Below are 21664 nucleotides of genomic sequence, written 5' to 3' on the forward strand. Positions count from 1 at the left end.
TCTTTTTTAATGCCTGAATGATTGACAGGTCAGGGTAAGCGTCTAAGCAAACAAAGAGATAAACAAACTCCTTGGTAGTGGCTTAAAACTTTTTTATGTTAAATCCTGATCATAAAGCAGCCACGCTCATCTATCTCCACTTTCAGTTTGTAATAAAGACAAGTATAAGAAGCCAGAAAAAGACATCATTCAGGTTGTGTAATTTGGGTGGAGTGTCTACTTTAATAAGGCTGCAACGACTGAATGTTTTAGCAGTGTGTTAAACCATTCGGTGAACTTCCTGGTGAACGGCTCAATGAATTCTTTTGCTTGTTTGCCTATTACAGCGAGCTGAAGCCCATCCTCGCTGTCAGAGGATGGGTACAGCGGAAGCCACTTTACGCATGGACAGCATGGAGGTTAAGGACGAGTGGCAGGATGAAGACTTCCCCAGGTACGAGACAGAGAAACAAACAGTCTGTGTTTGTGCGTGCAGTTTGTCCGATTTGTGCAGAAGCTTTTTCAAAGAGATCAAGCTTCGATGGAAAGTCTGTCACATGTTGTGTGAGTGCGCGGAGGGCCGAAAGGAAGCAGGTGTGTACTTTCCATGATGTAGTCATCAGGTGTTATGTGATGAGGCTGTAGCAAGTCAGCGAACAAAATAGCAACCAGCAGATGGAAAAAGAGGAGCAGTCAAATACCTCGCAGTGTCCAAGCTATGGGAGACTAGCCACTCGCTCTACTGCTGGCCAAAATCTTTCTTTGACAGCAGGGGAAATATGCTTTTAGAAGCTGATCAGAAAAACCTTCATTACCTTCCAAAAACATCCACACACAGTACATGCAGCAAAGTCCTGTGACTGTCTGAAAAATGCTTTTGTGTCAGAATCACTAATGCGTGTGTTTAATGCATTTAACAAGGCTAAAAATATCTCAGGATGACTTCACATGAATTATGGTGGTGGAATATTAGGTAAGAGAAGTGGAATATTGTCATTCATCTGGGGGGATTTCAGACCTGGAGGTCTGCGTTAGAAGCAAATTATTTAACACTGAAAATTGTTTTTTCTTCCCTACTGCTTAATTTGCTCTTGAATACTTGTCGGTGCAGTCTTAACCTTGCTTCTACATAGCTACTGACAATTTAATAACAGCAATTATCCAGCAGCTCCATCAGTCCATACTTGTGGTGTTTCAGGGTGTGTTTGTCTGTGTATGCAAGTTTGTGTTATTGCCTGTCTGCATATGTGTGTGCACTCATAATAGGACAGCTGAAACCTCGGTGAGGGACTGAGCAGGCTAGATTAAAATCAGAGGGGAGTTGGTAATTGCTGGTGTTGCTTTCTCAAACGACAAGGTGAAATATATTTAAATCAGGTCTCGCATCGCAGCCTCTCTAAAAACAAAGGGCAAAGAGCAAAATGCTGAGACTGACTGTTAGTGGTTTCCATCATCGCAGATTATTTAGTTTAACAGTTGTGCTTATAATATACAATTATATAACAGCCAAAACAATCATTACTTGGCAGCAGGAAGACATTAAGCCAGATATAATTCCTATGTATGTACAATTATTTCCAATTTAACTGTTTATTTATGCTGCGTTCTTGTCTTTCCCTGCAGGCCACTGCCAGAGGATGGAGATGCATGTGGCCTCTCTGACAGCAGGACCAGTAAGTGGACTAAATAGACACCATTATATTTTTTATACAGACACACACATGTTTATACGTATAAGGCGTATCCATACTTTCCTAACCTTTTGTCTTAGATCCTCCCACCACTCTGAATGTCGGCGAATCCATGACCCAACGTAAGCGTCGCACGCTGGTCGCCCCCGACATGAACCTGTCTCTGGATCAGAGCGAGGGGTCGGTGCTCTCTGATGACTTCCTGGAAACGCCCGACGACCTGGACATCAATGTTGATGACATCGAGACTCCAGATGAGACTGACTCACTGGAGTTCATCAACAACGGCAACGAGCTAGAGTGGGAAGGTACGTGCATGTTCAAATTTAGCATCCAAAAACTTCTACGGGGGAAATTATTAGAACACATAATGAGGACAAATCGACAAACTGTACATAATCTTTTTGTAATGATATAGTTTTATATGGTAGTTGTAATAAACCAGAACAAAGGTAGAATAGAGGCACATTTCTTTCCGCAAGCTAAAAACAACACAATAACTATTAAACACACACAGTATAACAATAAAAACAATGACACACACTCTAAAAAAAGGGAATGCTGGGTACTGTCACAAAAGGTAAAGCATAACAATAAAACATGATATTACATTGTACTGTGTGTTGATTTAAACAAAGGAGAAAAGCCGAAGAGAGTTAAAATTAGCCTTAACACTAATTTAAGGCTGGTGGCTCTAACATTATCAATCCCAACTCTTGTGTTGCTCTGGAGCTCTGGCAGTTTTACAGTCTAGTGAGGGGTTACATTTGATCCTTCAGGTCCCAGGTATAAGGGAGGCTTTCGTGTCTGTGCACTACATGAATGTAAGCACAGTCAGTGATCAGCTCAGGTCCAGATGTTACAGCTTTTGTAAGCAGTAGTAGCTTTTCGTACCACTCTGCAGGGGCTTTGGTTAGGAGCCCTTTGGTGTATCCTTTGCTGCTTCTCATTCTTCGCATCTCTATTAGTCATTTTTCCTCTGGATTTTCTTGTTCTAAATCTGTGCTTCCAGCTTTGATGGATCGTGCTGGTTTAAAACAAATAGCTGCTGGGTCTGTGTATCCTTTTGGGATGAGGTTTTACCCAGCTGAGCAGGTTTTTTTGTTTGTTTATTAAATTTTAGCAAAGCAAGAAGGTCACATCCAAGGGGAGCAGATATTTTTGCTCTCTGGTAACATATTTTTGATCGCGTGCTTCAGCCATGCAGTGACGTCAGCGCTTTTTCTATGTTCCGTTTAAAGGCGTTGTCTCTGTCAGTTATGTTGAGTAGTTGTATTGTGCGTTGTTGTTGGTGTGGCCTCTGAGCTGTCTGAACAAGCCAATACCACATATTTAGTATAAAGGTGAGCTGAAGAGTAAGCCTGCATTGTAAATGAGGCGGAAAAATTCAGGATTTCATGATATTCAATTTTACAAAGAAGGGAAAATTTGAATTGCACCAGATTATGTGCAGTAACTTTGGCAATATTGTTGTTTACATTGACAAATATGGACCTTTTTTGCCTCTAAGGTGGAGCAGGTCAGCTACTAACTGGAAAGATGGTAGTTTGATCCGAGACAATTCCAGTCAGCCAAAGTATCCTCAGGCAAGATGCTGAACCCCCAAGTTGTTGTTTGAATGTTAGACAGAAAAATTTGAAAGAAGAAAAAGGTGCTTGTATGAATTAGACATGTTGTAAAAAGAGCTTAGAGTACATTTTACGTTTGTATGCTAAATGTCATCATAAATCATGATTTATAGCTTTGAAAAGGTTCATTTCCCTTTGCCAGCTCTGCTCATGTTGGCTACATGTGTTGTGAGCAGCTGCTTTCTGGTGTCACCTTGTTTTCAGACGACACACCTGTGGCTACTGCTAAGCGTCTCCCAGGTGAGAGCGAAGAGGAGAGAGACTCGTCAGGTCGTCTGTGGCGAACAGTGATCATTGGCGACCAGGAGCAACGGATCGATATGCAGGTCATCAGGCCATACCTGAGAGTGGTCACACATGGAGGTTAGTTAGATTCAAATAGATTCCTTAGGATGGTTATGCTATTATAAATCTTATCGGCCCACTTCCTGGTATTAAATGTAAAATGTAGGTGAAATGTAAAAGAGTATTTGAATGAGTACACATTCAAATGTCCTACCTGCTAAGTGATAATTTGCCACTACGAATGGAGCAACTGCATCTCTCTCTTCTGTCAGGATATTACGGGGAAGGTCTGAATGCCATCATCGTGTTTGCAGCCTGCTACCTTCCTGACAGCAGCTGTGACGACTACACGTACATCATGGAAAATCTCTTCCTGTAAGATCCTTTCTTTGTTATCACATGGCAACAACCTTAATTCCTTCATTTCTCACTCTACAATCCATTAAACATTTCCAATGTAGGAAGTCTCCTGTCCAATGAGGATGTAAAATAATGAATCAAATAATTCTTAAAATTAGAGTGGACCTGTTATGGTTTTTTTTTTTTTTTGTTATTTACATCCATACTGCTGTAATGGGAGAGCTTATATTAAAGTTTGAGATAGTGATCCCTGATTTCAGACTGCCCAAAATAGTCAGTTCCAAACAGCTTGTTCTACTCTTGGCGCTGTGTGATGTGAGTAAGAGAGGATATCCTTATATGGTCATCTCAGTGACGCTGCTCTGGCTTTAAGCATGGAAGCCCCGCCCCCTGACCTTAAAGGGAGCTAAAACCGTTTGTTTCTGATGAAGTACGGCTTGTTTAGAAAAATACAGACGTCATGTTGAGATCTTGAGCCAGTAAAGTGCCTGAAATCTGTGCCATTATTTCTAATAGTCAGCAGGTGGCACTCCTGAGTTCAGATTCTAGAGAAGAATCCTCTGCTCCTATGACCTCAGTAAATGCCTCCAGTACTGTGCATGAGTTTTGAGTCCTGTCTTTTCCAGCAGTGTAGAAATCAGAGTTGTTGTCTGAAGGCCATAAAATGCCAAACAGATTTACTTTCACAAGTGGAGCATTACTAGGCATTATTGGCCTGAGATGTTCTAAGAGAGGTAGAGACCTGACCTGACACACAAAGACAAACAGGACAACACAGACACAAGCATGCATTCCCACCCTCATGCACAACAACATGGAGACACAGAAATGGACGCTGTACACATACTCAAACTCCCCATACACTCCCAGGTCCTGGAACCAACAACCCGAAGAAGGGCAATCAGCCCACAGACCGAGGAGATGGTCTCCTTCACTCTGGGATGGAGACAAGTAGACTTCCCTGGCCTCTGCAGCAGCAGAGCAGCCCAACAGCCTCATATAGCCTAACCCTAACCCAGACCCTGACCAGGCAGCCAGCTCTTCCAGCCCTGGATGGCGAACAGAGAACGGGAGTGTGTGTGCTTCACTCCACCCGAACTATACCCACCCCAGCATTCAGGCAACTACCAGACTACATAAGCCAATAAAAACCAGGTTAAGGGTTAGCTAAAGAGGCCCCTCATTCCACCAATACACCCAAGCCCCCCAGGTCCAGCCAAAACCCCCACCCAGAGGTAGCACGCCCCCAGAACCCCAAGTCCCCAAGCCTGCCCCAGACCCACCCAGGAGTAATTACCAGACCGGTAACATTTGTTTGCCAGCACAGACTACCCAGCAGCGCCACACACAGACACCAGAAAACACCCCCATTGAAAAGGGGGGTTAAAGTAGGATATGGATCGGGGCAGACCGTGGGCAACATGTTTGGCTTCAAAACATCAAATGGTGATGCCAAAAATACTCAGCCTAAAGCTTCAAAACAGGGCCTCACTAATCAAAGCATGACATCCTGCAGGTACAGTTTATGAGATGAACTAGAGCTGGAAATGAGTTTAATGGATCCCCCTTTAAATGAAATATCATTTTATCTCCACAAATAAAATATCAGAACTCCTTTTAATCATAAATCAAATGAGGGGATTTTATGTGCTGTTTTCATGGACAATTGAAGGTTGTTCATGTCTGTTCTCAGGTATGTTGTGAGCAGCCTGGAGCTGCTGGTAGCAGAGGATTACATGATTGTTTACCTGAATGGAGCAACTCCTCGCAGAAAGATGCCTGGCATCAGCTGGCTGAAGAGATGCTACCAGATGATAGACAGAAAGTAAGACGAACAGTGTCAAAATAACTCGGAAAGCAATTTGAGAAATTAGAAGATAGTGAAGCTGAAGATGTTCTTGATGCTAGAGATGAAGATAATCAATATACATGGGATTTCATGCAGTTAAAAGTTATAATGGGGATTGTAATAAACTCTGTTTGTTTCCTGTAGACTGAGGAAGAATCTAAAGTGTCTCATCATCGCTCACCCAACATGGTTCATCCGCACTGTCCTGGCCATCTCAAGACCCTTCATTAGGTATATTTATGACACATCTGGCCGTGAAAGCTTGTCTCTTAACAAATCTAAAAACAAAAGAGAGAGAGGGAAAAATAGGTTGGAGCATTTTAAAGTTGTCACATCGCTACACTGAAAACATTAAAAAGAGAAAAGTGTTGCTGTTTCAAAATCAGAGTACGTATGTTGTGCTACGTGGCTGAATGCACATCTATTTTAGGATTAATTTGTGACAGTAACCCAATGTTGTTTATATTTTTTGAAGTGTGAAGTTCATGGAAAAGATCCGTTACGTTCACACCCTGAAGGAACTCGGTCAGATTATCCCCATGGAGCACGTGCAGATTCCTGAATGTGTGCTGCAGTAAGTACTCTCGGCCACCAAGGGTCCCTGTTGAGATGCTTCAAGTGTCTTTCATAGCTTATACTCTGCTTTGCAAGCTTACAGCAATATAGTCAGCTCCATAAGTATTTACTACTGAATGCAAGACTCAACTCCAGGTCTGTTATCTGCTTAATTTGTTATGGAATAAAGAGGGAAGGTCACGAAACTGTTGTTAGTCTATTGTTCAGTCACCGCTGACTCTCTGACAATTAGGGAATATATAAAAATAGTTTTTATTCCTAATCTATTTTTGCAATACTTTTGTTTAATTCCTTGAATTAAAGTTGAAAGTCTGCACTTTGGTCACATCATTAATGTTTTTTTGTGATATGATGTCCAGAGGCAAAATTACAAAACATGCATCATTGTCCAAATCCTGACATCTTGAAAGAATTCAAACAGTCCAACAAGACAGTGTTTATGGATAACTAAGACTGATGTACAGTTTTTCACATTTGTTTAAATGTCTGCTTCTCACTGTTTACTTAGATGGACTTGTGCAGACGAAACAGCAGGTGATTAAAATGATATTAATATTTAAAAAACACTTTATATATGTAGCAAAGTTACAATGTGCCTCACGGAAAGAAATTAAAAATATATCAGAAATCCAACATGAGCTTTACAACTCTGAGTAGGCATTCACTTTTAATTTTTTTGTTTATTATCTGCAAGAGTGCTCAAAACTGAATTATGGCAGGTCCAGATGGTGAGTATTCACACTGATTTTAAAACAAATTCAAAAGATGATTGAGGCTTTGGAAGAACTGCAGTGCATAGTTAAACAGAAGAAACAGAGCCAACATCAGGCAAACTTTTCCACTGTCGTGTGCAAAAGAAAGTCTCTGTGGAATCTGTGGAAAACCAAGTGCACCTTTACTGCTTCCATAGAAATTAATACATCCTGCTAATCAAATGTTAACACAACCCCACAATCTTCCCATGCAATGCTCAGAGAAACTGCAAAAAACCCAAGAGTTACATATCGGACTCTTAAGGCTTTGGTTAGCATGTTAAATTTTACCTTTCATGATAACACAAATAGAAAAAGACTAAATAAGTGTTGCTTGTTTGGAAGGATTCCAGGGGAAAGTTTCGGACAGATTAGACCAAATGGCCGTAATACACAGCACCACATTTCAATAACATCAAACACCACAAATCAACTGTCAAGCATGGTGGTGGAGGTGTGACGATTTGGGTATTTTGCACCTTGTAGCCATTAAGTCAGCTCTGTATACCAAAATATTCTAGAGTCAAATGTGAGGCCTGTCTGACTGCGAAAGCTTGGCCGAAACTGTGTCATGCAGGAGGACAGCGATCCCAAGCACAGCAGCAAATCTCCAACGCGATGGCTGAAAAAGAAAAGGATCGAGTCCAGACCTCAACCTGATAAAATGCTATGGAAGGACCATAAGAGAGCTGTGCATACACAAATGCCTTTAAACCTCAATGACATGAAGCAACACTATAAAGAAGAGTGAGCTGAAATTCCACTTCAATTATGTGGGAGGATGAGAAAGTCATACAGAAAATGATTCGCTTAAGTTATTGCTCCTAAAAGTGCTTCTACAAGTGACTGAATTTTATCTCAGGACTGCAGATTCCTTTAAAAACATTCTCTTTAACATGTCTCTGCATATGAGCTGCATCAACACAGAGCGATGAACTTTTAACTTCAGCACTGGTGAGAAGGATGTTACAGAACTCCTCATCATTCTGAATTTCTATCCCCTTTTTTTTTAAAGGTATGATGATGAGAAGATAAGAGCACAAAAGGAAAGGTGAGTCACATGTTTTCAAGTGATTTTATATTAAAATTTCTTTGTTTACACATGCTCATTTAAACATGCATGTTACTACTATGTGCCTCTCCCCCAGACTTGAGCAAGACCAGCAGCAGAGTAATTCAACACTCCCCAAAGAAAGGTGACCCAATGTTGTAGTACATACAGTCCTTCAGCGCATGCAGCTACAATATGGAAAAGTACTCATATATTGTTGCACTTAAATCCCGTGGCTGCAAGAAGCCACTGATTTTATATTTCATCTGTTAGAGCAATAAAAATAAAACAACTTCCTCCATTGGCCTGAAGAGCATATTATGTAAGAGGTCCACCAGCAAATTGATCAGTGCGTTGCTTCTCTTTAACGTGATTGTGAACGTATGAACTTCTGCAGACATATAGATTTGATTAAGCAACAAAGCCTAACATGGTTTAGACGACCAGGCAACATATTTATATTTGTTTATCGTCAATTTTAATCTGTTATTTCCAGGCCGAAGTCAATGATAGCAGAGGTTGGCCGTGACATCTGACATTAAGGTAAGGGACTCATCCATCTGAGTGTCCCTACATCAACTCTTCAGGTTGGTTTGTAATGTCAGCCCACAGTAATTAATCTTCGACATACATGGAAATGTTCTTTTCTGCACATATCTGCTTACGTGTGCTAAAGAGACACGATACAGTAAATCACATGCTGGATGATGGCCCGTCTTGGGCCCAAAGGGTCAGCTTTCTGTTCAGTGGCCGTGGGATCCAAATTTTACTATGACACAGACTCGAAGATTTCCATTTTCTTGAAACAGTGCAGTCTCTGTGCAGTGCAAAAGACAACAATCATCCGATGTATGCTCAGTTTGATGAGGTGTTGATCCTCCCAGGTTTCCAATTCTTCTCTGAGAGTGCTGGACGCTGAACAGGAACATGTCATACACTGCTGACTGACTGCTGTCACTCATCCCGTCCAACTCATTTTCATCTTTGCCAAGTCATGTTTAACTTCTTTAAATTCCGACTGTGCGTGGATCCAAGAAACGTTACTCAATTCTCAAACATCACCCCATGTTACATAAAGCACAGCTGCTTGTCTCTTCAGGCCTGCCTGTGTGCAACCAATCAATTCTATTTTTATTGGGCAAATTGATCTGCCCCATCGAGCCTGTCATAAACTGAGTGAAGTGCCCACCACAGCCAGCCGGGATGGGTTAGGGGGGGTGAAGTGGATTATTTTAGAACCTGTCCCCGGCTGCTGACTGTTCCTATAGGCCCTCATATATCAAACGAGATGCTAGCCAGTGGACTGGCTGACATCTCGGGAATGGATACGGGGACTGTCCCCTAACTAAATGCCAGCACAGGAAGCAGGGGGAAAAAATGAATGGTCAAACCTGATATGTGTCAAGTAGTTTAGATTTACTGCTGCTCACTGACACACTGCCAATTTTAACAACTGCATTACATGGGATTAAAGTGAGACTTAAACTTTCTGTATTTGCCTTGCAGAGCTTTAAACTGAAGAGCCCGAGGGGGAATCGTTAAAACAGAAGCCCACAAGCTTCTCAGCTGGGATTAAATCCCGTAAATGGATCTATTAGCCGGAGGACAATCATTCCTCAATATTCCTCTTATTTCAAGTGACACGCTTGCTTCTAACAACTTAAGGTTCAGTTACACCAAAGCATCGCAGCTTAGTTAAATCAAAAACTGTCCTGCATGTCAAGTTGACCTTTACCTAAAGCATGACTTTGCCTATGCGTGAATGAAAAGACTTGCCGGGAGCATTTTGTACATATTTGTAATATATTTTTGAGAAAAAAAGTGTTTGCACACAGACGGTGTTGGTATTGTTTGGTTTATTGGCTATTTGCTGAAAAAAAGAAGTGCAATGATATCGCTCCTCCTAAATGTTTCTGATGCAAAAAGTGTGTTTTCACGTTTTCCAGAGTTGAATATGCAGGTGGCATGCTTGTTTATATCCTTCCTGTCTTTGTTACATTTGTTAAGTTTCAAAAAGTAATTTTGCAAGATGGGAAGAAACATTGTTACAAATGAAAAGAATTCTATTTAATAAGAGAGTTAAATGAATTGCTTAGTGTTATTTATGAAAACGTGCCATTTAATGTTTGTAAAAAAAAAAACTGTAATAAATGAGTGATCTAAAGCAAGTTTTGTCATGATTATTTGTCCCCCGCATTCAGCCTTGAGTCCTAAAACAGAAGAGAACAGAAGCACATACTTGCTCATGTACGTTGCAGCTTATATTTTCATCCTTTTATTGCAGCTGCGTGTTTTCATCTTCGGTCCAGAATGTTTTTGGCAGTTGAGTTATTAACGGGGATAATCGTCAGTGGATGCTCGGTGGATGTCACCTGACCGTCCTGTGCTGCGTTTTATGGAGGTCTTAATGCCCTTGGAGTAACCCGTTTCTGTTTATGTACACAATACATAACCAATTAGAAACTGAACTTTGCCCTGCATTTTTTTTATTTTAATTATGTTCTATTGTGTAAATTCAATCATTCAGATGTGAAAGAGAAACAGCTTGAGTTAAATTATGATGTTATATTTAATTATGTACTCTTAATTGTTATTTAGTTTCAAAAGGCAGGATAAGAATAATCCTGCCTTTTGAAATATGGATTTCATTCCATGAGATTGGAATAAAGAGACGCCTGACACACAAAGGCATGGAGCCATAACACATTTAGATTTTGCATTAATACTTGAAGCACCAGGAAACAGCCTGCCTCTGTCCAAAGTTCACCACCACCTCTAAAGCTGACTGAATAACACTGCTGTATGCTAACAAATCTATACTTGGAAAGAGTTTTTGACCACTGATTTTGGGATGAAACGATTTTCCAGATCCATGTTGTCCAGAAGGAGTTATGCAACATCCTCTGAAACCACCAAATAGCATTTTTTTTTTTTTTTTTTGTACATCTTGAAACTAAACAGGCATTGCAGATCTGGTTATTTACTAATGTTGTGCAACCAGACTAGCTGCTTGTCTCTGCTGAGTTAAACTAAAATATTTATTACAGAGCTACAGACATGCAGACAAGAATCCGCCTTTTTGTCTTCCAGTGTATAAGCCCTGGTAACGAGCGTATGGACATATATTTAAAAAGCCAAATTTAGACTGAGAGCAAAGGTAAGTCTGTCTTTTGATTCCAGGATGGAAAACGTATGTGCACCACATGCTTCCCTGTGCTAGACCAGATGGTTTGAGGCCCTATATGGAACAGATTTGCACTCTCCAGGTTCTTACGTGTACGTAACATTTTCTGTTTACTAACGCCAAACTACTACACAACATCAGACCTGTCAGTAACTTAGTGTGAGGCATCACTTTTCCACTGAGACTTTCCTTGCAAAAAGACCATGTGCTCCTGTATCTCCAGGTCAGAGTTCAACTCCTTTCTACACCAACAAAGAAAAGCGCAGTAGTAACATAGATTGCTCAAATACTGTGCAAACAATATGAACGCGAGTTTATTCGGCACACATCCAGGAATGTGTGGCAATCTGAGTTGATAAGCAGCGGGCGCTTAACTTCAAAGAAATAGCTGTGGTTTATCACACCTGTGGCTCGAGACACTGTGGTCACATGGCTGGCTGCCATTTACTCCAACTAGTTGCATCAGAAATATTCGTGACGCAGCAGTCAGCCACAGCCAGTTAAATATAGTGCTCCTGGTTTTCATTTACCCAGAGCTGTCTATGCATGGAAAATTACTCCTTAAAATCACAGGTTCCACACTGTGCTGTGATGCAGATTGTTTGGAATTGTTTTGGAATTGTTTGGAATATACATATACATATACATATATATATATATGTATATATATGTATATATATATATATATATATATGTATATATATATATATATATATATATATATATATATATATATATATATATATATATATATATATATATGCACACAATATTACATTTTTAATGATTTTTACAGTCTACATCCTTGCTATATAGTTTCTTCCTTTATGAGAAATGTCCTCTGCATGTAAATCACAGCCTACTTTTAAATGGGAAAGCTTTTCAGTTGTTGCAAAAATACATCCCAAATTTTAGAACAAAACAAACAGCTTCCTGTTTGAGGCACTACATACGACCGTGGCACACACCTTAGTCTCATATTATTTTCTTTATCTTTTTAAGAAGTGTATCGGGTGTGGGATTATTCGTGCATTAGATTGCCTGGTGTTCACTGACTCCTCAGAGCAGGTGCAAATTATGGGCTTTGCCTTCACGAAGCTGTGAGGCTCCCGAGTCCTGCCCCATCATTGGTGCCATGGACTGTGAAGTGGCACCTTATTGGCTACGAGACAAAGCAGGCTGATTGGTTTGGGAGGCTGTGACACTGAAGCCAAATCCTTTAAATGCACGGCAAAGACTTTGTCTATCAATGAAGTAGTAAAAGGAGGGGACATTTGTGGAGGAGGAGAAGGGAAAGGTTTTCAGTAGAAGCCTTTGAGAGAGTGTTTGCTTTGGTTGGGTTCCCTGCTTTTACTTACTGAATTCCAGAGGTGACCAATACAAAAAAGAAATAAGAAAAAATGAAGTTCATCATTGGCATAGGAGGGTAAGTCTTTTATATATATACATATATAGATGTTTATTTATGGAAATTGAGAGAGAAAAAAACTAAGTGGCGCCCATTTCAGAGTGACCAACGGTGGGAAGACCACTCTGACAAATAGACTACTAAAGACATTACCCAACTGTTGTGTGGTGCATCAGGATGACTTTTTCAAGGTAAGATGCATGAAAGTATTTTATTTTTTTCTCATTTGAAGTAACCTTGAAAGCTAAAGTAATAATTTAATGGCATTAAAGTTGAGTTAGTGCAAGGCATTTTTATTTTTCATATGTCATTCGCTGCTTTAAAATTTGTCCTTGAAGACATTTTGTGCTCAGAAATAAACCCTCAGTCTGACCTGCAGATGTCCTGTCATGGCAGTAGCCTAGTAATGCATTTGGCTGATTGTCTCCTGGACAGCTAATGAAAGGGCTGAGCGTCCCCACTTAAAGTCAGACTTAAACCTAACTTCGAGTAAAGCCAGAAGGTCTTATATCTACCACACCCATTTTTACATGATCCACTCACAGTCAGTAAAGGATGACTGACGTCGAAAGCCTTTTTCTTAAACTTTCCCCTTAAATGTTTTTAAGCCTTTTGAAGACAAATCAGAATCTCTATTTCGCAGACTCAAGATATTCCATCTCAAAGCATGTTTCACTATCAAGATGAGGCGACAACAAGCGTTAGTACCTTTCAGAATAGTTTTAAGATTTGATGAAAAAATTGTCAGATTTTCTAAGCCTAACTTTGGGAAACGAATTCAGCCACATCGAAAGCCGCCACCGTGTGTTCACTTTTGGTGGAGACGAGTCCTTGACTTGTCCTGTCCAGGTGTGATCAGTTCCGACTGGTTACTAGGTTGCAGCAATGTTTTATTGGTGACTGTTATTTCAGAAACCCGATCAAATAGAAGTCGGGGAGGACGGCTTTAGACAGTGGGATGGTAAGAATGGATTTCGCGTAAGAAAACCATGCAGTAATGTACTCTTTCTTTCCTGCACATTTTTTTAGTTTGGTAACCAATCAATCCTAAACTTTGTGATATTCAATCAAATATTCTGTGGATGCTAGAGACATTCACTAACCGTGACTAATGTGTGTTAAAGCACATTGGTGAGGAGTGTTGGTTTCGTGTGTGGTAAAACGTGCTCTTCTCTTTTCTCTACTTGTTCTGTATCAGTGATCACCGCTCTGGACATGGAGGCTATGATCAACACTGTCAAAGGCTGGCAGGAGAACCCCGTCAAGTTTGCCCGCTCACACGGCGTGAGCCTGTCACCTGAAGCCGAAGAAGCCGGCTCTGAGGAGAAGGGGATCCACATTCTCATCGTGGAGGGGTTCCTCATCTACAACTACAAGTGGGCTTCCCAGCACCTTACTCGTTTTTTCTAAACTGTGACCTACAAACCTCCTGACCTCTAAAGCTTTTGAGTAATCTGACCTCTGCTTTCTCCGCAGGCCTCTTATTGATGTCTATGACAAATGTTTCTACATTTCCATTCCTTATGAGGAGTGCAAAAGGAGGAGAAGGTAAGAAGCTCCTGCAGTGACTTTACCAGAATCCCCTTAAGAGCTGGACACCAAAGCACAGCCTTTAATAACACAACAACCCCACACTGATCTCTTTTTCTCTGCAGTACAAGGACATACACGGTCCCTGACCCAGCCGGCCTGTTCGATGGCCACGTCTGGCCCATGTATTTGAAACACAGGAAAGAGATGGAGGACAACTGCGACAGAATAGGTTTGTAAAGCAAGTGCTTTTCCTCTTGAAATATAAATGAGACTCTACATCCCCGCATTCGTCCATAAGCCTATCCACAGATCTAAAAAACCTATTTAACCACCAACCAGTGAGCAGAAAAGTGAGCACCAACTTATACTCCTTTCATTTCTGTGCAGAGTACCTTGATGGGATGACTTCAAAGGAAGAGATTTACAACAAAGTGTATGAAACCATTAACAACTCCCTTCTAAACAGCTTATAGGTAAATAAAAAAAATCTAATCTTGGACATTTTCACTGACAGATCAGTAAAATCATTTGATTCAGTGTGACTAACTTTGCATTTCTCTCTCTCTCTTTACAGCAGAATGGGTCTGACAGCGGATTTGTGTATAAACTTGTAAATATAGAAATCTGAGTAAATGTATAACATCAGTTCAGTAGCTCTAAGCCTGATTTGTAAATAGATTATCATGTAAGATATGAAGAACTAATGGCAGAAGTGCTGCCTTTTGTATAATCCTCTGTAACTGTTGTTTTTCTAACAAAGATAAGCCACCTCTGGACCGCCCAGTGTTTAAACACCAGTAACTTTGGTCTTGCTGTATTTAAAAAAAAATAAAAACAAAGTCTCACTGTTTGGAAGGATTTTTGTCTCCTGATTTAAAACCCCACAGAAACCACTTCATGATTCCTGTTTTTCTTCCTTCTGTATCTCATGAAACAAACACACATCCACGTAGTTCCTCTTTAGAGGCACAAACCTAACATTTGTACGACTGACTGAAGGTGACCGATAACATCTGGCTGCACTTGAATGAGCCTTCTTATCATATAGATAAGATTTAGTGCTCCACAATAGTAGGAGTGGCTGATTCCCCTTTGAAAGACAGGAATTTAAATATTTCAGGGAAAAGTTATTTATTAGACCTGCCTCCTTTTTGTCTCAAAACTTCTGATAAAGCAATATATTAAATGTACTTGGAGCATTCATGCATTTGAGAACAGGGTGAAAAAACATATATAATATAATAAACTCAGTCATACTCATTAAAGGTCTTTTACTTTTAATCGTCTGTTTGTGTAACTAAGCTGAATGATTTGTCCCACACACGTTGCTCATTTTTCATAGTGTGTATAATTTTGATGATTAATATAGAAAATAATAATTAACACAGAGTCCTTCAGACATTCTCAGGTTTATTCAGAGAGTCATTCTGATCCTCATTCAGAGTAACCTGCACACCATCTTCTTCTACTGCTTATAACAACAAATGCTTTATGTAGTCTTGGAGAGAAGAAGAGGCAGCTTCAACCAGTGAGCACTTAACAAGACACAGTGTCTCCCTCTAAGGCTCTTGTGAAATTAACAGCGTGATATTTCTGTAAGCTCTGATGGGGAAATGATTTTCTCACTTTCACTTTTATTGATATTTTAATATCAAGCACCAAAATGAATTATATGGTTACAATAAGGGGTTTTAATTACTCCAGCTGATGACACAGAATCATTTTTAAACCATTAAACAGACAATTTCTGCTGTAAGGGGCCAGTGACAACCATAGCAATACTCAGTTCAATAGCTCAGTGTTGGATAAAGGTTTTGGTCATAAAGGTTTACTCATACTGTACATTACTGTGAGAAAAGTCCGGCCAGCTCTGTCCCTGGACTTGGCAGAGCCACACAGGGTGTGTCGGGGAGAGTTCAGGGTCTTGTGATTCGTTTCTTGGAGTCTTCACATGCCAGCGGTTGGCCTGCAGCAGGGGGTAGCTGCTCTGTTAGTTTATATTTAGGCTAAGTGCCTGAGGTGTCAGGGGAATAGGTTTAGCATGCCTACAGAAATCGCTTATTGCCACACACCCACTCGAGGCTCCGCAGCCCAGTCTGACTCAGGGACAATCTGCCTACATGCAACCACCCAGTAAGGTGAGAACCTCGATACGTGGCATGTGCTCCCACGTCACCCCAACACCATGGAAACCCCCAAATAAAGAGCCGGGGTGTCCATATTAGGGTGGAGAGGCAGTGACACAGGAGATGACTGGCTGTCACAAGCTCAGCAGAGCCTCTGTATGAGAGAACGAGGACCCCTGAGGTATGTGAACAGTTGTGGTTTCACCAGTGAATGAATGACAGGAAAATTTATGGTGGCTCACTGAGACAAACATGTATGAACAACTGAATCAGTTCTGGTCTATCATATGACTTACACGTGTAACAATAAGCAGGGATTAAAACATTTCAAATATTTTCAAATAACTTTTAAGCTGCTTTAAATTAATAAACCCACTTCCATACTTACTTATGGATCCCACAAGGTTGAATTGTAGGTGATAAACAAACAAATTGTTGTGCGTTACTATAAAATATTAAATGTTTAATTGGAGATCTTCAACTGATTTGTCATTTTTGTAATAGCCGATAACATGAAGAACTGCAGACACAGCAAGTATTAAAGGGTAATGTTAAATATCTCTATTAAAAGATGATGAATTAATAAAGATTTAGGCTTTTTGTGCTGAAAGTGCATGTTAGCTTAATCTGCATGACTTCTTCTGCCAGTCAAACACATGACTGACCATAATAGAGTCATATGCGTATTTTGGTCTTAGGCCAAAATACACACATGACTGTATTCTGGTCCTGTCCTCCAGCAGTATGTGTTATTGACAGCAACTATTAGAAACTCGACCCACCTGATACCAACAAATGATCCTGGCAACAGAAGATAATTAACTCAAGTGAGGAGGAAAAACAGTCGTGTAAAAGAAAGTTTCGCAGGACTTTATGCAGTTGTGTGAAAAACTAACCATACCCTATTATTCAGTCACGCGTAGAACAAACTTTAACAACAATAACTTGAAGTAAAACTTCATTAACTTGAAGTAGTGACTTTCTGTTTGTCTGAATTTTGGTTCACTGTTCTTTCCTTCAGTTCATTGAGGTTTGCAGGTATTTGTTTATGCACAGGTCCCATCACAGCATGTCAGTCAGGTTGAGGTCTGGATTTTAACCAGGCCATTGTAACCCCTTAATTCCTCTCTTTTTCATCCATCCTGTTGTAGATTTTATGCTGTGCTTGGGAGTTTCAGTCAGTCTTTAGATGTGAGACAGACACCTGCACATCGACTCTAGAATACTTTGGTATACAGAAGAGTTCATGGTCGACTCAATTACTGCAAGATGCCCCAGTCATGTGACTGCAATACAAGCTGAAATCATCAACCACTGCTCCGCTTGGTTTTTGCCAAACATGGTGCTTTGCATTTTGCCCAAGCATCTCCGATGTTGTCTCATCTGCCCAAAGGACATCGTCCCAGAATTCTTGTGGTTTGTTCAGATGCAACTTTGAAATCTAAACTGTTGTGCCATATTCATTTTAGAGAGAAGACGCTTTCACCTAGAAAATCTTCCAAACAAACAACAGCTGTTCACTCTTTTTCTAATTTTTCCATTGTGAACTTTAACATTTGACATGCTAACTGAAGCCTGTAGAGTCTGAGTTCTTGTTCTTTGGGCTTTTTTGGCTTGTAATGAATTTGTTGGGATGTCCACTCCTGAGAAAAGATGTCCACTGCCAAACCTCTGCTTTCATAGAGATGCTCAGAGTTCCTGATGAATATTAATCGAGTGCATTTGATTAGCAGCACCTGGCTGCTACTTACCCTCTTAATTCCTATGGAAGAAGTAAGGGTGTACTTAGTTTGGGGTTTTTTTTGACACGACTGCACTGAGTCCTGCGAAAACATTTTTTTTTTCACATGATTGTACACTCCATGAATTAATGACTGACAGTTGCTATTAGAAACTGCACAATTAGTGCAAATTTACCCTCCCAGCAGAGGAGTACTCCACCTACTCAGCAGCAGACACATTGTTTAGTTAACATAAACAGGCTAAAATTCAATAGTTTAGTCTTTAATACTTAACAAGTACCACACAAGAGAGATTTAATGTAGTTTTGGATTTTCATTGACTTGCTCATTGTTAATTATTTGAAACAATACACCACATGGCTGATCGTTTATTTTTACAAGTAAACACAAGATTCATCTATTAATATATTTTTTAAAAATGTGATTTGATCATCAAACATAAAAATGTGTAACAGCGCTCAACCTTTAAGTACTTTGGTATACTACAGTGTGGTTTCGGAAACTTTTCTTAAAAGTACAGAAGTTTCAGCACCAAGTTAAAAAACATGCTTATCATATAGATTAGCCCATAATAAATCAATATATAATATATATGTATTAGATAAAAGGCATGTATATTATTTATTGGCTGTAATGTTGCAGCTTGTTTTTGCTGCTTTTATAGAGTTTTGTTTAATTTATTACAACACATCACACTGAATATTTTAACAAATGATCCAAATGTGGAAAATTATTCACATCTAAAGTTTTAAATGAAACAAAGTTGAGTAAAACTGTAAAAATGGAACCACTCAGTAAAGTGAAAGGACTCTGACAAGCTTAACCTTGAAAACACAAAGTTTTTGGCCCGGGGTCACATTAAGGCAGTTTTTAATAGGTTACATATAAAAAGTTCACCAGACTAATTGGCCACATGTGAATGAATGAATGAAAACGTGACGATGGACGCAGCAGCATGTGTCTCACTGATGAAATGTGAGGAGCGCTGACGGGCTGATTTGTGCCAAGGGTTAATCGAAGATAAGCAAGAAGCGTTTCACAAGAAAGCTGACGCTCTGCCGCCCCGACAGCCTATAATTAATCTTCCACTAGACATTCAAGCATTTTATTTCAGGTTACACTAAAAAAGGAACTTGTTTTATTTAAAGCTTTTTGCTTTAACAGGCATTAAACATCCACATGAGCGCAGAACCCAAAACAGTTTACTAACAAATGTCATTTTTCAAGCATTTTTTTTTCCAGTATCTCACCTGTATTGTCTCCCCATGATCTGTGGTAAACCCTCTGGATCTATCATTATACTCCTCAAAGTGGCAGTGTGAGGCCTCAGGGGAAAGCAACAGGTATATTCCATGTAGGGGAAGTTTCTTGTGGTAAAACCATTTTAAGACCATCATCTTCCTTAACAAGAAGCAAAGCTGTGAGCAGCCCTGGATACCTAGATTCACGGGATAAGATATATTCAGTGTAAAAGAATTAGTCACCCGGGGAAGGATCTGCTGCTGCTGCTGTAGGTGTACCATGAAAACAACCAGAAACTGTTTATTTTTATTTCCAAGCACTCCCAATTCACAGTCACAGATTAGTTTTTGTGGCAGCATTTGTCGTGATTTGTTTACTTTCAGTTCAGACACACAAGAAAGACTTAATTCAACATTAATACTTACTGGCTACATTTTGTGGGTTACTTGTCCTGCTCGGGAAGTCTTGTGCCAAACCAGTGCCGAGGATCTGCGTCTCTTATAAATCTAGATGCAGGGGCGGTGCCAGACTTTGGAAGAGAGAAGGTTTCTCCAGCTAAGAATAGAAAAGCATGAAGGCTCACCATCTCAATGCCCTTTTTGGCAGAGGAAAGATACTGCGACACTTCAGCAGCACTTCTCCATATGTCAGTGTCTTTTAACCTGTTCGTGACCCATATCTAACTCATACCTTACCTGAAAAAAAGATCCTGCTGATGTTAATCAAACTCTCAGCTAATTTTCAGGTTTAAAACTTAAGACACGCAGTAAAAGAAAGTATCAAAGTATATTTGTTTGTCACAATGAAGTATTATCTGTATTTATGTCCCTGTTTTTCTTTAATGTTTGAAAGTACTGTGCTCTCCCTTTTTCTGTCACAATATTACAAAAAACAATAAAGTTCTAATATTGGGTAGACATAAAGGAACTTCTTGTGAGCCAAAAACTTCACACCTTCTGTTTGCATGGGACAGCCAATCAGAAAACATCTGGCTTAAAGGGAACTGACACAGCAGCACAAACGTCCATTATAAGATTTGTATGTCTGTTGCTTTTGTTGTGCTTTTTCTTGTTTTTGGTTCTCTAATTTCTTCCCACTTTCTGTGTTGCTGAGAGATTTTTCTTACTGTAGTTTAAAAAATAGGGAGCTTGAAACGGGACATTTTAATATATTGGACTTGTCTGGAATAAGACAGTGTTTCGTTATTGTGCATAGTCACTGCGTCTTGTAATTGCTGATGTTTAAGACACCTGTTGAGCTCCTAATAGCAGACTGATGTTTTTCTTTCAGTACTTACTGCAGATCCTCTCACAAGGTTCCGTTATAGCAGTTCATACAATGTGATTAGGACATACTAGCTCATCATAACAATCTTAACATTGTGCCTTGAGCTTTGACCTGCTTACCTTCAGGCTCTGCTGTTGTGTAGCTGGCAGAGAGCATCGTGGGGCAGAAAGTCCAGAGCAGCAGTGGGAGACGCCAGCATTTCTGGCACACTTAGTTAAAAAAAAAGGTATAATAGTATACACCAAATGTGTGTTTGAGCTTGAACCCAAGCAGCTTGTGTGTCGAACACAGCTACTATCAGGTCCAACTGCAGCCTTGCAGACCCATCGAGCCAACTTCGCACTGTTACACAACACCCCGCTCCATCTTAAACCTAACTTTAACCCCTTGCGATAAAATCCCCACCTCACTTCATTCAAATACCATTTGGTGCAGTTTCAGCTAAATATACATGATACTGTTCTACTCCAGATAAGGGCGAATGAACTGTATTCTGTTTTTAAAGAGTGGATTAAAAATGTGTAAAGACAGATCGCAGTCTTAGCTGTAATAAAACAGAAAAGATGCAAAATATATTTATATTATGTAGGATTTAAATCTGGAATCAGATTAAACATAATAGCTTGCTTGTATTATTTATTTGGTAATATATTGATTTAAAAAAAAAGGTATAGCTGAACAATGAAGGCACTGACCATTGTTAGGCTTTGAAAAGAAATCCTCAAAGAAACACCTTTGAGCATAACAAACAGAAGCTGTTTAAAAGCTGTGCAGCTAGCCTTAAAAAAGAGTTATAGTCATAAATGACAGAAGAAAAGATGGACATATTTTATGGGAACGGGCTCCCTCCGTGAAAGCTGTTAGGGCACTGCAAACTGGGATGGTCTGATACAGATGCAAAGTGCCACCTTGTGGTCAATAAGACTATTTACGCAATGTGAAGTTTTTCCAGGTTGTTGGATGTCTTCATG

At 39.9% G+C, this 21664-nt stretch overlaps 2 protein-coding genes and 1 long non-coding RNA gene across 4 annotated transcripts; 2 read left to right on the forward strand and 1 right to left on the reverse strand.

Moving 5' to 3' along the window:
* The first annotated feature begins 332 nt into the window (after positions 1–332).
* atcayb (ATCAY kinesin light chain interacting caytaxin b) lies at positions 333–10339 on the forward strand. The gene is made up of 12 exons (XM_085139888.1): positions 333–433; positions 1603–1652; positions 1751–1978; positions 3503–3661; positions 3856–3958; positions 5637–5768; positions 5937–6023; positions 6268–6366; positions 8136–8171; positions 8269–8316; positions 8668–8714; positions 9678–10339. Exons 1-11 carry the CDS (start codon positions 357–359, stop codon positions 8705–8707), a joined length of 1059 nt encoding a protein of 352 aa, XP_084996014.1. The 5' UTR covers positions 333–356; the 3' UTR covers positions 8708–8714; positions 9678–10339.
* LOC146497468 (uncharacterized) lies at positions 2067–21183 on the reverse strand. Its single transcript, XR_014870533.1, has 2 exons — positions 19415–21183; positions 2067–6070 (listed from the first exon to the last, which is right to left on the reverse strand). It is a non-coding gene; the product is annotated as an uncharacterized LOC146497468 (long non-coding RNA).
* Positions 12595–15189, forward strand: LOC146497469 (nicotinamide riboside kinase 2-like). 2 transcript variants are annotated; one of them, XM_085139890.1, is made up of 8 exons: positions 12595–12781; positions 12864–12954; positions 13676–13724; positions 13962–14139; positions 14240–14311; positions 14419–14525; positions 14684–14769; positions 14871–15189. In XM_085139890.1, exons 1-7 carry the CDS (start codon positions 12756–12758, stop codon positions 14767–14769), a joined length of 609 nt encoding a protein of 202 aa, XP_084996016.1. In that variant the 5' UTR covers positions 12595–12755; the 3' UTR covers positions 14871–15189. The 2 variants fall into 2 exon arrangements, with proteins under 2 accessions (XP_084996016.1, XP_084996017.1); XM_085139891.1 differs by having other exon boundaries at positions 14874–15189.
* Positions 21184–21664: the final 481 nt, after the last annotated feature.

The sequence above is a fragment of the Neolamprologus multifasciatus genome, chromosome 18, assembly GCF_963576455.1.
Source record: "Neolamprologus multifasciatus chromosome 18, fNeoMul1.2, whole genome shotgun sequence".
Lineage (NCBI taxonomy): Eukaryota > Metazoa > Chordata > Actinopteri > Cichliformes > Cichlidae > Neolamprologus > Neolamprologus multifasciatus.

What these genes read in the sequence shown, in the direction of transcription:
- atcayb (XM_085139888.1), top strand. Translation starts at nt 357, where the DNA reads ATGGGTACAGCGGAAGCCACTTTACGCATGGACAGCATGGAGGTTAAG. An exon ending in CAGGATGAAGACTTCCCCAG is followed by an intron (nt 434 to 1,602) that starts GTACGAGACAGA and finishes CTTTCCCTGCAG; the next exon opens with GCCACTGCCAGAGGATGGAG. An exon ending in TACCAGATGATAGACAGAAA is followed by an intron (nt 5,769 to 5,936) that starts GTAAGACGAACA and finishes TGTTTCCTGTAG; the next exon opens with ACTGAGGAAGAATCTAAAGT.
- LOC146497469 (XM_085139890.1), top strand. Translation starts at nt 12,756, where the DNA reads ATGAAGTTCATCATTGGCATAGGAGG. An exon ending in TTCCTCATCTACAACTACAA is followed by an intron (nt 14,140 to 14,239) that starts GTGGGCTTCCCA and finishes CTTTCTCCGCAG; the next exon opens with GCCTCTTATTGATGTCTATG. An exon ending in GAGTGCAAAAGGAGGAGAAG is followed by an intron (nt 14,312 to 14,418) that starts GTAAGAAGCTCC and finishes TTTTCTCTGCAG; the next exon opens with TACAAGGACATACACGGTCC.